The sequence below is a fragment of the Propithecus coquereli genome, unplaced genomic scaffold (assembly GCF_000956105.1).
Source record: "Propithecus coquereli isolate 6110/MARCELLA unplaced genomic scaffold, Pcoq_1.0 Scaffold24, whole genome shotgun sequence".
Taxonomy (NCBI): domain Eukaryota; kingdom Metazoa; phylum Chordata; class Mammalia; order Primates; family Indriidae; genus Propithecus; species Propithecus coquereli.
Window position 1 is genome coordinate 2,514,446 of NW_012147952.1, and position 18,105 is coordinate 2,532,550.

The window sequence follows — 18,105 nt, forward strand, 5'->3', positions numbered from 1 at the left end:
CACTCTAGCCCAGGCAAGAAAGTGAGACTGTCTCAAAAAAAAAAAGATGGTTCAAACTTGGACTGACATGCTGGCCTTCGATATGCTAGCAAAAATTCCCTTTTGCAAAATGTTAAGGTATGTTAGAGAAACAGCCATTTTAAGCAACAGAAACCGGGGTCCCATACAAGTAGACGGACGGCAAGGCAGGCATTCCTAGGGAACAAGTGGTACTGGGCAGGAGAAGAGGATGACACACTCAACACGCTGGGGTGGAGGGAGGGGGGATTTTATCCAGGATCACGTGGGATAAGTGGAAGGACAGGCTCAGGCTTCCGACAGGCAGCGTTTCTCAAGGATTGAACAGTTCCATTTCCTTTGGCAAGAATTCCTCCAATTATTAGAATCTCCCGTATAGACTAAGCTCCTCCCCTGGAAGAACTCTGAACTTTGCAAATTTCCGAAGTTAAACATACACTATTACACTCCTTAACGAGGAGAGTGAGGGAGGGGTTTAGAAGAGACAGGACGCAGTCGGTAAAGAGGTTAAATGAATGAAGAGGCCGAGTGTGCATTGAGCTCCTTGCAAGGAATTGCCGAGTTGAGGCTGACTCCTTCCCCTTCCAGGGTCCGCAGGGCTGGACTTCTCGGATGAACCTACCTGGGAGGCCCCCGTGTCCTAGTGAGAGAAACGGCAAGAAAAGGCAGCACGCGGAGCCCTGGAAGTCTGCCCGGTGTCGCCGACAGCGCGCGGAGCCGCAGGACCGGCCGCGGGGAGGGCTCGGGGGTTGCAGCCTCCGGCGGGGAGGGGCGCAGCCAGAACTCGCTCACGAATAGTGCGTTTTGGGGGAGAAACTGGGGATTGCGTTTCCTTCAGGAGAAGAATGCTCCACAGAGAGGCCGCAGACTCTCGGCCCTTCTCGGGAGCGCGGTCCCGCGGCGCGCACGGCAGCCGCCGGCTATCAAGGGAAACGACGCTTCGGGACCAGACACGGAGTTCGAAGTGCGGTTCTGGGAAGAGCGCGCTTTGCAGGATTTATTTCAAAGGGAATCGCGGACTGCGGAGCTGGGAGGCGGAGTGATGGGACCCAGCTAGATGAGGTCCCCGCAAGCCGAGAGGGTGCCCGCTCGGCCGCCGGCGCTGCGCTGGAGTCCCGGGCGCCGCCCCCATGGGCAGCCTCGCTGCTGCAGTCCCTGCGCCAGTCGCTGGGTCGCTGGGCTGGCGCGGCACCGAGGACCACCTTGACCGGCGGGGAGCGCAGCAGGACGCAGGGGCGGAGCGGGGTAGAGACCCACAGGGTTCCCACTTACACACTCAGTGCGGACCCCCACAAGGACCCCATGGGTCTCCTCGCTCGGGCTATTGGAGGCGCCGGCGTCCGGACCGCAGACTGCCAGAGGATGACGGTCACCACCCTGCGGTCCGGCCCGGCCCACTTGAAGCAGGACATGGCTCAGGTTCCATGAATGGGACCGCAGCTTGGTTTGGGCCCGAAGGGCGAGAAGGTATGAGAGGCGGTGGGGGAGGCTCCCTTAAGGATCGATCCCAGGAAGGCTGGAACACGTCCTCCTATCTCCGCACGTGGCCGAGAAACAGGAAGAGCGACCTTGGGGCGCAACACCCGCCATCCCGTCCCACCCCTGACCACCCCTCCCCCACCCTGGGAACAACGCAGGGGCAGTGGAGTGAGCAGGTGGGGCCTTGGGCCTGGCTCCCCACCTTCTCTCCCAGTCGGATCCACTTAACTTCTTGGTGCTCTCTGCATTCTTCCCGCGTTAAATAACATCCCTTTGCAGACTCTGGATTCACGGCTTTAATCCCAGCCTCTCCTCCCCATCCCATCAGGCTTCCCTTTAACTAACCTTGAAGGAACCCCCACCCCCGTCCTCCAGCCCATACACCTGCTACATCGAAGGTCTGCTCCACAGCAGTTCAAGGCTATCCCATCCTTCTAGATTTTCAGGCTCCAAACCTTGGAGTCCTCCCCTGATTTCTCTGTCGCCCCACCCTGCTCTCCTTTCGCACTTGCTGGTCTCTCTCTTCCCAGCTTTGTAGCTTGCTCCCTGTTCCACTTTCCTCATCGCCTCTGGTCTCTGGGTTCCCAATTTAAAATCACAACTTCATCCTTCTTCCCTGCTTTTCTCCACGTTACATTCTCACACATCCAACTGTGTATTGTACTCAGTAATCTTGCATAATTAATTAGGACATTAATGCATCTGTTTCCCGTCACCACCATTAGACCCACTAAAATATGAACACAGGGACTCCTTTCCCCACCCCATCCCCTGCATCTAGAATCTGCTTTGCACATAGAATGTGCTCCATAAAAATTTGCCGAATGAAAGGATGGGCACAACTCAGGATTCACTCGCCCAGTGTGGCATCCATGAGCCCTGTATGCAGGTAAGATGACAGTGGGTCGGCCAAATATTGGAAGTGAAAAAGAATCAATTCACCTCTTTGGTTTGCAAATGTCTAGGACTCTAAGACCTTTAAGCCAGTAGGAAAATCAGGTCTCCTTGGAATTAAGTCCAGTGCTGCCTGATCCCAGACTCCCAATTTGCTGTTCTTGTCTGGCTGGTCCTCAGCATGGGTCATTCATCTCCAATTGATTCAAACAAGATTTTGAGAAAACACAAACCTTTTCCTTCATCCATTTCAATCGTACCTACACACAATTTTGAATAGGCATTTTAAAATCAACACTATTCTGTGCAATTTTGGTGGTTAGTATATTTAGCTCCACTTCATTTTTAAAAATTGCCTATCCATATATCCATTAAGATACTTGCATATCCACCAATTTTTCATTATTTTAATGATTCTGAAAACGTTCTGGAACATGTGTGCCTGGACCTTTTTGGAATTAAACAAGATTCCTAGAGACAGAATTGTGTGTACAATGTGGATCTACCTTTAATATGTCATCCTGGATGGTGTAAAATGAACAGACATTCTGTTACATTTAAAGCAAATTGTAGAACACTATATAATTTGGAGCTATAGATAATACACATTTTTAAAACTGTATTAGATTCATCTATGTATATGTTTTGTAAGATTCTGAAATGAATCAAAATACAATCATGTGTTGCTTAACAATGGGGATACATTCTGAGAAATGTGTCGTCAGGCAATTTTGTCATTGTAAGAACATTGTAGTGTGTACTTACCCAAACCTAGATGGTATAGCCTACCACACACCTAGGCCATATGGCATAGCCTATTGTCCCTAGGACACTAAACCTGAGCAGAATGTTACTGCACTAAATACTGTAGGCAACTGTAATGCAATGGTAAGCACTGTGCTTTTATTAATGTATAACTGGCAGCGGCAATGCAGGTTTCTTTACGCAGACATTTCCACAAACGCATGAGTAGCGTGTTGTGCTACAGTGTTCCATTGGCCACGACTAGACAATACAAATTTTTCAGCTGTTATTATCTGATGGGACCACCCTTGTATGTGTGATCTGTCATAGACTGAAAAGTCATTGTGAGGTACATGACTATATATACACAGGAGTACTATTCAGCTGTAATAAAGATGGAAATCCTGTTATTTTTGATACCATGGATGAACCTGAAGGACATTATGTTAAGTGAAATAAACCAGGCACAGAAAGACAAATACCACATGACCTCACTTATATGTGGGGTGTAAAAAAGGGGAACTCATAGAAATAGAGAATAAAATCATGGTTGCCAGAAAGTAAAATGCTGGGGGGATTGGAGAGATGTTGGGCAAAGGACACGAAATTTCAGTTAGACAGGAGGAGTAAGTTCACACACACACAGAAACACTTGTTAAGGAGGGGACTGACGGGGAAGGAAGGGGTTATAAAGGAACTTCTGAGGTGCTTGTTGACAATAGTCTATCTTTTTAACCTAGATGCTTGTTATACAGGTGGTCAAGTTGTAACAATTTATTGAGCTGCACATTTATGTTTTGTTCATTTTCCTACTTGTGTATATTTTACTATAAAAGTTTTTAAAGATATCTCATTTCTCAAAAGGACCAAGTATCAAAAAAAAAACCAAAAACCCATTTGCAAGAAATTCATCCTATTAATACAAATGTCCTCTCACACTGCTTATAATAGCAAAAGGTTAGAAGTTACCTAAATGCCCATATTGAAATCAGTAAAATGAATCATATAACATCTATACACTATCATAATATTCAGCATTTTTACTTCGCTTTTTATTTTTTCCTGATCAAATAACTCAGGTTGTACTATTTAGCATTTTTATATATATACTGATATGGAATAATCTCCAAGATAAAATTATCTCATATCTTATATAAAATATACATATGTATAAAATATCTTATCACATATTAAAGTACACCTGTGCACATGTAAAATATGCATATATAGACACAGAATCTCTATTTGGATATTTTGGGATCTTGTAATGCAAAAAAGATGTACTCAAAACAAAAGATGGATACAAATTGAAAGGACATAGGAGACGATATGGAAGAATTCCCAGGCTGAAAGAAATGGCCAAAGCTGGAAGAAGTTGAGCAACAAAAACAAATAGTGTTGGATTACACTCCAAAGAATTTATAGATATACACACACACACAAGTCCATGCCAATATAAATAAACTGAATAAATAGGTGAGAAGCAACAACTATTCCATACAGAAAGATTCCCATTAATAAATGTAAAAGGAATGAGAGATAGATAATCACCACTGGTGATTCAGTAAGGCCAGATCCAAAAAATCAAAACCAGCCAGGTGTGGTAGCTCATGCCTGTAGTCCTAGCACTTTGGGTGACCGAAGCAGGAAGATTGCTTGAGGCCAGGAGTTTGAGGCTGCAGTAAGCTATGGTAACACAACTTTAGCCTGGGCAACAAAGTGAGACCCTAACAAAATAAAACAAACAAACAAAAAGAACACCAAAGAGGGGGGAGAGAAGAAAACCACCACTGGAATACCACAGTAATCATTGCCTCAGACAAAATTCACCCCTGATGCTAAAATTAGTGGGTAATGGTTTAAGCAGAGACAAAATACTTGTATAGGCTAGTATCTCCCCCATAATGCTTAATAACTACAAATGGAAAAATCATAAGTTTACAACAAAGAATGCAGGCAAGTGGTTTCCTAGCCGAGTGATCAAGTACTGGTGCTACATCACCAGTAGCACACACTGACATCACCTATCCCGTGATACGATGTACTGGGAAGAGCACAATCACATCATCTTTGTGACATCATTCCCAATAATGTATAACTTCAATCTAATTCTGGCAAAACATCAGACAAACCGAAACTGAGGTACTCTCTACAAAATAACCGACTAGAATTCTTCAAAAGTGTCAAGGCCATGATAAACAAGGAAAGACTGAGGAACTGTCAAAGATGAGAAGACACCAAGGAGACAGGAAAACTAAACTTGATGTGGGACCCCAAATTGGATCCTGAAACAGAAAAACCAACTTAGTGAAAAAAACTGGCAAAATCCAAATAAGTTTTTAGTTTTGAAAAATGTTCTATGGTTATATGAGATGCTAACGTAAGTAGAAGTTGGGTGCAGGTCATATTGAAACTCTGCATCATTTCTGCAATTCTTTTGTACGTCTAAAATTAACTGACAATAATAAATGCAAGAAATAAAAGTACAGTGTATTAAATATTCTGCCACACATTAAAATACATACATATAAAATATGCATATAAAAATTTCTTTTTGGGTAGGGCTGGATGACTGAGAGCCATGAATATGAAGGAGGGTTACTTTCCTTCACATACCCTTTTGTAGCCTCTGAATTTTCTGCAATGTACTATTTCAAAACTAAAATTTCAAGTAAAATTTAAGTCGGGGACATACTGAGTGAGTTGCTAGACTTTACTCAGCCTAATCTTTGGCTCAAGTTTCACAGAATTGGACTGTGAAACAAGGTCCAGTTTCCTTCTCCATCAGCCACTGGTCTGAGATGGTTTTTCTTTTGGGGTCTTATAAAATTACTAAAGCCCAAAGAAAGTACAAGCATATTTCCTGGTAGCATTTTTGCAATTCTGGGAACATATGTAACACATTGCATCCCACTCAGGTATTAAAATCAATATAGAGATAATGAAGAAACGATTTTAAAGTCATGATATTAGCATTTCTTTAACTGTAATCTATTTTGTATTCACTATGATAGTAAAGAGACAACATAGCAAAAGAGCGTAGATTCACACCTGGTTGTGTGACTATGTGCAAATTGCTTAGTTTCTCTGTATCTGAGTTCCAAGGGAATAATCAGAGGGCCTATCCAAGGGGTTATTTTGAATATTGAAATAAGAGGACACATCTAAAGCAGAAAAGTACCTGGCACATGAGTAAGCTCTTAAATGTTAATATTTTTAAGATGTTCTAGCTACTTTTAAAAGTGTTTAGCATTGAAGAGAATCTAATATATATTTGTGATTTAAATTTTACAAGTTTCATTCAATATGTCCAATTGTTAAAAAAAATGAGCAAATTATATTTGTAAGTCCATAAGTTTTGAGTTATTAGTTATGAAAGTAGGTATATAAGTACTTAGTGTTTTTTAATTAGAGAAATGTTAATTCATGGACATAGATTAAGGAATCAGAAATCAAACAAGATATAAATAGAAGTATTCTTTCTCTTTAGGCAGACTGAGTCTCTCCATAAAACTCTGAATCCTCACCTTTCCTGCCTCCTGTTACTACTTATGCTCCTGTTCCTACCAGAATCTGCTCCCTCCACCATCGCTCTGGATTATGTCCCCTCTAGCTCTCACTAGGGCATGAAGGCTTTAGTTATCTCCTTCTGCCTCTAGATTGTCAGCCTCTCCCTCCCACTGCATCACCCCTGCCCTCCCGCCACACCCCAACCTCTCTACAGCAAGTAATAAGCTCCCTCTTCCCACAGCCTCTCCGTTGCGAGCTATTTCTTTGTTCACTATCTCAACTAAAATTATCCAGCCTTTTCCATCCAGGACCATCAGTTCTACTTACCAAAAAAGCCCACTTAGACATGTTCCACATGCAGCCCCATTTAAATTCTTCAACTTACTCCAACCTGCCATCTAAGAATCTCACTCCTACAACTGAACTGCTCCTGCTAAAGCTAACAATGAGCCCTTGTGGTACTCAAAACAGGGAGCAAATTTCTGTCCTCATCCTACTGTACTGCTGGGCAGAATCCCCCATGACACACAACTCCCTCCTTGACACTCTCTGCTCTTACTGGTAGGGACCCAGGCAAGAAAGAGGAGTGTGGATTGTGGATCAACAGCAGTGGGGTGCGGTTGAGGAATTTTCCAAAAAAATTTCATTCACACCCCCAAACACTGTGATGAGCCAAAACTACTAATTTTCTTTTTTCTTTTTTTTTTTTTTTTTTGTTAAAGAGACAAAGTCTTGCTCTGTGGTCCAGGCTGGAATGCAGTAGCAAGATAATAGCTCACCAGTTGGTCCGAGTGCAGTAGTGTTTACAGCTAATTGATCACAACCAGTTACAGATTCCTTTGTTCCTTCTCCACCCCCACTGCTCCACTTGACCAGCCTTTAAAAAAAAAAAAAAGATCATAGCTCACCATATGCTATGATCTTCAAAATCCTAGGCTCAAGTTATCCTCCTGCATTGGCCTCCCAAAGTGCTAGAATTACAGGCTTGAGCCAACACTCTTGAAAAACAATTTTTTTAATTTCTTTTTTTAAAGGTGGATCTCATTTTGTCACCCAGGCTGGAGTGCTGTGGTATGATCATAGTTCACTGTAACCTTGAATTCCTGGGCTCAAGGGATCCTCCTGCCTCAGCCTCTGGAGTAGCTTGGATTACAGGCGGGTGCCACCACACTTGCCTAATTTTTAACATTTTTTTTGTAGAGACAGGAGTCTCCCTATGTTGGCCAGGCTGATCTCAAACTCCTGGCCTGGAATGATCTTCCCACCTTAGCTTCCCAAAGTGCTGGGATTACAGGTGCAAGCCACCATGCCCAGCCCTGAAAATGTTTTTTCTCTTCCTCTTCTTACCCTGGAAGGAACACTCAACACAAAACTAATGCAAATTATTTATTATAAAATCATTGGCACTTCACTTAAAAGCTGGAGCTTGCGATAACTTAAACCATTACAGAATTAAGAACACCTGCCCCCTGCACCCTCTCCTCATCCCCATCTTTCCTTTCGTGGCACAAACAGAAGTGGGGACCTCCTGATCTCCAGGCCAACAGTCCTTCTGCAAGCAACACCATCGTGATCCTGAGATCCCGCCAGAACCCAACCTTAAGCGGAGCGCCTGGAGGCCGACGCAGAACTTTGCAGCCTCCTCACTCGTGCTCTGGCTAAAAAGAAAGCAGCTGGTCAGGTGCGTGCTTTGTAGAGATGACCTTAGCGCGGTGATTTTCAGACTTTGGCATGCATCAGAATCACCTGGAGGACTTGTTAAACACAGGTTGCTGTGTTCCTCCTCCCCCCAACCCCGGGGTTTCTGATTCTGTGAGTATGGGGTGGACTCCGAGTTTGCATTTTTAACAAGTTCCTAGGTGATGCCGATTCTGCTGGTCGAGGGGATGCAGTTTGAGATTCGCTGTCCTAGTGTATGTACGTGACAAGGCTGTCCCACAAGAGTGATTCGGTGGAAGACGGTCCCCTAGGGGGGCTGCCCTCGTGATTTCCAGGGAACTTCTAAACCTGGAGTGCACAAATATGCTAGATTTTCCACCTTTGGGTCAGGCCACAGTCTCCCTTCCCAGCCACATGTCGCTCATTCTACTCAAAAGCCAGGAAACACACTTTAGACTTAGTGATTGTTTGTTTTTAGAACTGTCTCAGGCCTTCAGACTAAGGAACTGGAGTGATCCTAAAAGATGCGGGAAGCGAAACCCACCTTTCCGGGCCCCTGGGTGAATGAAGCTTTCCCTATCAGGGCCCCCAAAACCGCTCACCTCGATTTCTGCGGATGTAAAGCTGGAAAGACATTGTCCCAAGCAGGAGCAGCGCGAGGGTCTGGAAAAATGGCCATCCATAAATGTAAATCAGAAATCCGCATCTTGAGATCCTTTCAGTCACGACTAAGACTCCGAACAATCTTCCGAAAACCCTCCGCATTTCTGCGTTCTCGCCTTGGAAAAGGAGGGTGCGCTAAGTCAGAAGCGAGGGCAGCCCCCCCAGCCCGCTCCCGCGTACCGCAGGGCCAGCCGGCAGGAAGGGACCAAATAACGATGGGAGAAGCGAGGTTCAGGTCGCGAAGGAGAGGGGTATTCCGGGCTGGGTCGTCCCGGACCGGACCACTGTATAGTCTAGGATTCCAGGAAATTTCAAGGGGCACCGTATCGAGGCCCGCCCGCAAGGGGAGTGCCGTAGGCTGCATGGGACAGGCGGCCTGCAGGACCTCCGAGGGTCTGCGCCCCGGCTCACTCACCTAACAAGAATGGAAGCATCCAGGAATCGATGTAAAACACCTGCGGGTTCCCTAATAGCTGGTTTGTAGTTTGGATGCGACCGAACTCCGAGAACCGGCGGCGGAGAGGTTCGAAAGAACTGAGCCGCATCCCGCCGCAGGGAAGGGGCAGCGGCTCCGCCGTCCTTTTACGCCGCCTCGGACCCGCCTCTCCCGCCGCCGGCCCCTCGGACGCGCCCCCGACCTAACGATCCCGCCCGCGCTCCCTTTCTTCTATCCTGTCCTCTCGACGAGCTTTTACCGTTCAGGGATGCTGTCTGTCACCGCCTCTGCCATGCGGTTGCCCCCCTGCGGTCTGAGGGCCCCGCACGCTCCCCACGGCGGCAGAGTTCGCGCGGGGCTCCAGCAACGACGTGTCGGGCCCAGCGGGGGCTGGACCAGGGACGTCCGGGAGAGGCTCACTGGGTGACACATGGTGGCAGCCTGGAAATGGGAGTGCAGCGTGGACGGCTGAAGAATGGAACCCACGCCGCCTCTGAGGGTTCCACTATCCACCGTCAAAGCCCCCAAGTCTTCGGCGAGGCCCTGCGCTTTCTCCGCGTGCGCGCTCTCCGGCCCTCCTGGGGGACCCGCGACGGCGCGCGGAGCCCGGCGGTGGGGCAGAGGCGAGTGTCGGCCTAAATCGTGACCGCCCTCGAGAAAACAGGCCCTTAACTTGTTTACAGAGAAGGGATCAACTTGTGTGGAGAAAAGAGAACTTGCACTTGGGTCGAAGGCTCTGTGGCTCCGAGGTCCGAACCTCTCTAAGTTAGCATATTCCGCCTACTCGGGCGTTCAATTTTACAGGCCCGAACTCGGACACGGAGCGTGACGAACAGAGAGCAGCTACCCGGACGCGGCCGGCTCTCCCGAAACTGCAAGGCAGGTGGGCTCCGCCAGGGCCACCCTCTCCGCTCCGGCACGCTCAGGCGCCCCTGTGCCGCGCGAGCCCGGGCCTCTCGCTTCTCCTACCCCAGGTGTTGGCTTCTCCTACCCCTTGGCGATCGCGGGAACCAGCAGAGCAGCAGCAGCCGGAGCCCGGTGGGTCCGTGAGCAGCCGAGAGCGAGCCCCAATCCCTGTGCTTTGGAACCACCTCGGCGTTTGGATGGCTCCAGCTCACCAGCCTCACCCATTTAGGTAAGGGAGTAAATAAATTGGCACTTGTGTGACCATTTATGCTGTGGTTCAAGAGGCTGAGGTACAGATAGTGGTGGGTCACTGCACCCCCCGGCGTGTAACTCTGAATTTGGATGGTGCCTGACTGACACATGCGCAGAAGAGGACTGCTGGAGGTGCGGAACGGCCTTCACAACTCGCTAAGGCTGTTGTGAGCAGGGAAGTGGGAACAAATTGGGGAAGCAGTATGTGGGGTACTACCGCCAACCTTGGTTAGAATCCTGATTTGGTCATTTACAAGTTGTGTGATCTTGGGCAATTTATTTATATGAGCCTGAGTTTTCCAGCCTGAAACGGAACATAATCTTTTCCTTGCAAGAATTAGAGAAAAAAGAGAGAGAGAGAGAGAGTAGTAGTTGAGGGCTACTAGACACAAACTATTGCTAGTATTATTTTTACACACTAATGTTTCACGGGAAAATACTTCCTCCCTGCCCCCCTACACACACACACACACAAATCTATTCCTCAGTCGTGAGTGAAAGAGGGTAAAGGGAGCCTCTTTCCTCTTAATGTACCTACCTTGCCACCTGCATCCACAATAGCTACATATATACAGATAGAACACTCCAAAGCCAAAGGCGCCGAACCACACTTTTAAAGACTGACACTTTTCCTCCCATAGCTGCTTGACATTACATGGATTAATGGATCCAGGTTCAGGACAATCACAGAATTTTATGGACTCAAAGTGTTTTCAGTTATTTCAAAGTCAGGCGCTAACCACAAAGCAAGGTAGGGCATACTAGCTAGAACGATGGATATACCCTGAGACCCATGCTAGCTTCATGGAATCTGTGAATGTCTGTCAAGTGTGCATATATAGCTTTCAACAAATTCTCTAAGGTAGTGCTGTTCAATAGATTTTTCTGCAATGATGGAAATGGATATTTGTGTTGTCCAATCTGGTAGCCACTAGCCACGTGTGGCTACTGAGTCCTTGAAATGTGGCTAGTGCAATCAAGGAACTGAATTTCTGATTGTATTCTATCTTAATTAAATTTAAATTGCCACATGTGACTAGTAGCTACTCTATTAGAAAATGCAACTCCAAAGAATTCATTGCCTGCCTCAACCCCCCCAAAATAATCACAGATTTAGAATTTAGCAATTTTTGTCATAAACATGGAACAGACAATCCACAGCTAAATAATATATTAAATTGAAATGGCAATCCTTTCAATATTACTCCCTACTGAATGAATTATAGACCCAGCTTTGCAGAAAAATAAGTAGAAAATCTAAAATGAGGTGAGATGGCATTAGGAAAGTGATGACTGAGGATGTATTTGTCAGCTTTTGCTTTTGTTATGCACATAACAAAGAACCACAAAATCTCAATGGCTTACAACTAAACAGGTTTCTTTTTCTTTTACTCTATTACTCATCTGTAAGTTGTCATCACTCTTGGACCCAGCGAAAGGAGCAGCCCCATGTAAGATATGCCAGTCTCACGGCAAAGGAGAAAACAAACAAACACGTGATATTTCTTGAAATGTCTTCACATTTCATTACCAAAAGAGTCAGGTTTGGTCATGTGACATAAATGGAGCAGGAAGTACATATGCTTCTAAAGGGAGGGGCATCAAGGAAAAAATAAAGAAAAAGAAAACAGCCTGCGTGTCCATCATAGAAAATGAGTTAAATATAGCCATGTTTAGTTGCTTTTAGAAAGCAACTAAGAATGAACTAAAACTATATCCATACAATGTAATATTTATTTTTTATTTATTTATTTATTTATTTATTTATTTAGAGACAGAGTCTTACTCTGTTGCCTGGGCTAGAGTGCCGTGGCGTCAGCCTAGCTCACAGCAACCTCAAACTCCTGGGCTCAAGCGATCCTACTGCCTCAGCCTCCCAAGTAGCTGGGACTACCTGCGCTCAGCCTCCCAAGTAGCTGGGACTACAGGCATGTGCCGCCATGCCTAGCTAATTTTTTCTATATGTATTTTTAGTTGTCTGACTAATTTCTTTCTATCTTTAGTAGAGACGAGGTCTCGCTCTTGCTCAGGCTGGTCTCGAACTCCTGAGCTCAAGCAATCCTCCCTCATCAACCTCCCAAAGTGCTAGGATTACAGGCATGAGCCACCACACCAAGCCTATTTTGTATGATACTATAATGGTGGATACGTGACATTATGCATTTGTCAAACCATAAAACTTTATAAGACAAAGAGTGAACGCAAGGTTGAGGGACTCCAGAAAAGAATTCAGATTGTGACGAGAGAATCTAACTACATTACAAATGTATGAAACAACTCACTGAAGGGAGTAGGGGGAGGGAAGTGCTGACCTAAGTAACTTAGGAAATGGAGTCTGTAAGACTAAAAGAGAAAACCTGCACATAAACATTGTACTCTAGTTGAAGTTGACGGAGTTGTTTCCCATGGCGGTACAAGTTAGCAATTCTGATACAGTAGCCCCCCCTTTATTTATAGTTTTTCTTTCTGCGGTTTCAGTCACTATGGTCAACAAGAAGGGTGAATACAGTATAATAAGATATTTGAGACCACATTCACATAACTTTTGTTATATTGTTATAATTGTTCTATTATGAGTTATTGTTGTTAATCTCTTACTATGCCTAATTTATAAATTGAACTTTACCATAGGTATGTATGCATAGGAAAAAATAGTATATGTAGGGTTTGACACTATCTACGTACGGTTTCAGGCTTCCACTGGGCGTCTTAGAACATATCTCCCTCACAGATAAGCAGGCACCACTGTACTGCTTTACATACATACTGAATTGAACAATTAACTAAGTGGATAGTGGATGGTGGGAGCCAGGTTTCTCACTGTTGGATTGGGGATTCACAAATAAGCAATTATCTCTGTGGGAATGGATTAGAGTTGGAGATATCAGAAATAAATGATGTTTATTAGATACAGATGGTTCATATAGAAATATTTCTTTTTTTAGTCCTATGAACATTTGGTCATGTGTTTAGAAATATTTCTATATACACAGGTTAATAAACACATCTGTACTTCTTTGCTGTCAGCTGAGGTGGCCTAAAGAAATAACACCCAGGCAGCAATAAGCACACCTAGCACCCAGATTTTGGTTTCTAATTCTCCATTCAAAGCTCTTTGGATAGATGGCTTCTTCTAGGACTGGGCCAGAAATATGTATATTACGCTACTGATATAGAGAGAATATAGTATGAAACTCTACTATCAGCTCAATTTTTCTATAAATCTAAAACTTCTAGGAGGAGTGTGTGGCCTGAGGATGGGGTGGGGCCCAGGGACTGCTCCATTCTTCTTTCCCCATTTCTACCCCCACCCTGGTGACCCCTGAGGCACCACACACCAATGGCCAGGAGGATCTGAACTCACCTGGTGTCTGCAACAGTGGTCTTAGGCCCCTGGCCCTGCCAGGTAGTGGCACCAGTGTCCAGCATCAGCCTGGGCCTGTGGTGGGAGATCAAGCCTGGAGTGCACAAGATCCACCTGTGCAAGGACAAGCATGGCAAGACCAGGCTGCAGCTGCGGACCATCAACAAGGGGCTCTTTGTACAGTTGATCCAGGCTAACACCCCTGCATCCCTCGTGCCGCTGTGCTTTGGGAACCAGATCCTGCAATCAACGGGTACCACTTTGCTGGGTGGAGCACAGAAAAAAGCCCATCCAATGGGTGAAGAGGGCATCAGCCAAGAAGATTGTTATGGCTGTTCAGGACAGGCCATTCCAGCAGACAGTCACCATGCACAGGGTCTGTATGGGCCATGTCAGCTTTATCATCAAGAAGGGCAGGGTCAGGGGGAGTTCTGCACACAGTGGGTTCCTCACCAACTACTATGTATGCGAGGTAAATGGGTGGAGGTCATTGGTCTGAAAGACAAAGAGATCATGGAGAGTCTAGCCACAGCCAGGAATGCTATCGCCTTATCACCCCATTTGTGATCTATCAGCACGTGGTCAGAAAGTTGTCCCTGACCCTGCTCCACCACGACATGGACCACTCCATCCCAGATGCCTGAAGCCACAGGAGGGCAGCTCTGGCCCTCCTGCCCTCCCACAGAAAGGGGCAGCTGCCCTCAACAATGACAGGTTGCCACTGGCCTGCTGCCTGGGGTTGGGACTGTCTTGCATATTCCAGGTAAGTACACATCAGATAGCTAAGTCTGTCATTTATACACACAGGCCTCCTTGGAACCTCAGACTCATAGCTGGGCTGAGGCTCTGAAAAGGCCCACAGACAGCCAATTATCTGTGCTGGTTTATGTGTTGGGCTGGTAGGCAGGCTAGCTAAACATTTCAAAGTTGTAACTGGGTCCCTTTCAACATTTTGTCTCTGATAGGACAATAGTTATACATATTTTTTTTGAGACAGAGTCTCACTCTGTTGCCTGGGATAGAGTGCAGTGGCATCAGCCTAGCTCACAGCAACCTCAAACTCCTGGGCTCAAGCAATCCTACTGTCTCAGCCTCTCGAGTAGCTGAGACTACCTGCGCATGACACCATGACCGGCTAATTTTTTCTATTCTTAGCAAAGACGAGGTCTCACACTTGCTCAGGCTGGTCTCGAACTCAGCCTAACTTACTGCTTCATAAATTAGAATCCATGAAGGTGGTAATGAAATCTTGGAAGACATTTCAATAACTGAAAAAGCTCAACAGATACACACTTAACAGAGAATAAAACTGCTCAGGACAATAAAAATGCCAGGTAAGATCCTACTGCCTCAGCCTCCCAAGTAGCTGGGACTACAGGCATGTGCCGCCATGCCTCGCTAATTTTTTCTATATGTATTTTTAGTTGTCTGGCTAATTTCTTTCTATCTTTAGTAGAGACGAGGTCTCGCTCTTGCTCAGGCTGGTCTCGAACTCCTGAGCTCAAGCAATCCTCCCTCATCAACCTCCCAAAGTGCTAGGATTACAGGCGTGAGCCACCGCGCCCAGCCAAGCCTGTTACTTTTATAACAAAAAAAAAAAAAAAATGCCAGGTAAGTGTAGGTTGTTTTTTGTTATTGCTAGTTGTTGTTGATGTTGTTCTCTTCTTGCTTCAGTTTTGTCTGCAACTGCATCATATTGCAGTGGTAACTGCTCCTCTCCCACAGAGCTGGGGTTCTGGTGGAGTGGCTGGGTTCAATGTGCCAGGAAGCCCTAGGACCAACCAGACTCAGCAGGCTGACCTGAGGCCATTCCCCATGTGACAAGTCCTCCTGTATATGAGAAAAAGGATTTGATATATGGCAACTGGGAGAGCATGGCACTCAAATCCTGAGCCATTCCCTTCCAAAAGAGAATTTATGCAACTTAAAATTCACAGGACCAAGGGTAGAGAAAATGAAGAAATTAAATATTCTTCCAAATCTTCATCTTGTTCTATATCATGATACTGCTGGCCACTTTTTAAAGTTTTATTAAAGCATTAAAAAAAAAGCAGTACAGTACTGCCCTGAACAAGAGATACATTGTTATGACTAATTATCTCAGGTATGAAAAAGGGAAGCAATCTACTCATCCCCGAGAGATCTGTGATCAGGCTATGTCCCTGGAACCTGACCATCAACCAACCTCTCTTCCTACAGCTCTACCTCCCCAAGAAAGGGACAGAGTATCGAACTTTCTAAATTCATAAACAATTTGAATCAACTAAAAAATAATACTTCACTAGCAGAGGGCAGAGAAACCAATATGAGTAATATCTGATTATTATTTAATATCTTGAGTAGCAGGGGAAAAAAAAGGCCTTCACCAAAAAACTATTGAATAATAGCTTCCTATAAAGTTCTCAATCTTACACTCACTGCTATTTCTAAAGAAGTAATCAATCAATTTAGGCCCTGATAAAGAAAAAAAAGTATTCTTGACCTCTGACAACGAGTCCAATAAAACATCTTAAACCAACTGCAGAAGAAGGCTGATTGTACACAGACTCCTGTGACACCAAAAAAGAACAGCTGTGGGACTTGTCCTCACGTAAATGGTGGTTATTATGCTGAAACACGATTGGTAAATGAACTTGGAAGTCCTTCCCTTTTCTCTTTTCTTTTTATGTCTTTGATGATCTCTGAAGAATTTCATGATGAAAACTGATTTGAAAATGTGTCCTAGAAATTCCAAGACAAAGGCTTCTTCCCCTGTTAAATGAGATGCCCAGAAACAGCAAGCCTAAGAATCACCATAAATAAGATTCTAGCTCTACCTGGTGGCCAACAGTGGAATTAACTCCTGAAGCCAGGAATTTGCCAAATTTGCAAACACATGAGGCCTCTTAACAGAAAAAGGGCAGGGGGTAGGTGAGGAAGGGTAATGTTAAGTTAAAAGGGTAGACACTAAGTTAAAACATGCATGGTCAAATGCTCACTCTTTGGCAGTGCTTGTGTTTTTCAGCTATGCTCTTAAAAGATGGCGAAGGAGAATTGACTGATTATCTCTCTACTGTAGACTTAGTCCCTAACTAAAAGTAAAGAGACAGTTGGCTACTTAAAACATGTACAAGCATATCAACAGAAACAATTCTTCATAGGAAACCCTTGAAAAGAGGAGGACCTGGGATAGCAGACCTTATAGCCAGGGTTGCCAGATAAAATACCAGATGCTCAGTTAAATTATATAAGTATGACCCAAATACCTAAAATTTACAGATTTCTTTTCAACAAATGACATCACAAAGTTAACAGATGGATGACAAATTTGAAGAAGGTACTTGTAACACCAAAGAAGAACCAACAATAAGACACTGATGTGTAGACCATGTAAGGAATCCTTGCAAATAAAAACAGGATGGGGATCCCCATAGGAAAATGGACAAAGAACATGAATTAGGCAATTCACAGAAAGGGAAAACAAATGACTTACAAGTATATCAGATGATCTACCTAACTGTTGGGAAATGCAATGTTAAGACAATAAGATACACAAAAACAAAGTTAGAGGACTGACACTATCCAACTTCAAGACAACTATAAAGCTACAGTAATCAAGATAGTGCAGTAATGGTGAAAGAACAAATAGATCAATGAAACAGAATACAGAGTCCAGAAATAGACTCATACAAATATTGTCAACTGATCTTTGACAAAACAGAAAAAGCAACACAATGGAGAAAAGATAGTCTTTTCAACAAATGGTGCTGGAACAACTAGATACCTACACGTAAAAAAAAGAAAATCTACACAGATTTTACATACAAGGGCTATCTGGAAAGTATCCAGCCATGTAACCATCCTCATTATAGTAACAATGGCAAAATACTTTCCGGACAGCCCTCGTATGTCACAAAAATTAACTCAAAATGGATTCCAGACCCAAATATAAAATGAAAAACTATAAAATTTCTAGAAGATAACATAGGAAAAAATATAGATGACCTTGGGTTTGGTGATGACTTTTTAGATACAACACCAAAAGCATAATCCATGAAAGAAATAATTGATAAGCTGGACTTCATTAAAATTAAAAACTTCTGCCGCGTCTGGGCGCAGTGGCTCACGCCCATAATCCTAGCACTCTGGGAGGCTGAGGTGGGCGGATCGTTTGAGCTCAGGAGTTCGAGACCAGCCTGGG

At 44.7% G+C, this 18,105-nt stretch overlaps 1 protein-coding gene across 1 annotated transcript in view; it reads right to left on the reverse strand.

The window, feature by feature from the left end:
* The window catches only part of LOC105811753, a 41,131-nt gene extending 32,062 nt beyond the window's left edge, over positions 1–9,069 (reverse strand). The window contains exons 1-3 of the mRNA XM_012646033.1: positions 8,907–9,069; positions 1,104–1,511; positions 698–990 (exon numbers count right to left, since the gene is read on the reverse strand). Of these exons, the coding sequence (XP_012501487.1) occupies positions 698–990; positions 1,104–1,511; positions 8,907–9,069 (864 nt within the window). The remainder of the gene's footprint in view (positions 1–697; positions 991–1,103; positions 1,512–8,906) is intronic.
* Between the last annotated feature and the right edge of the window lie 9,036 nt (positions 9,070–18,105).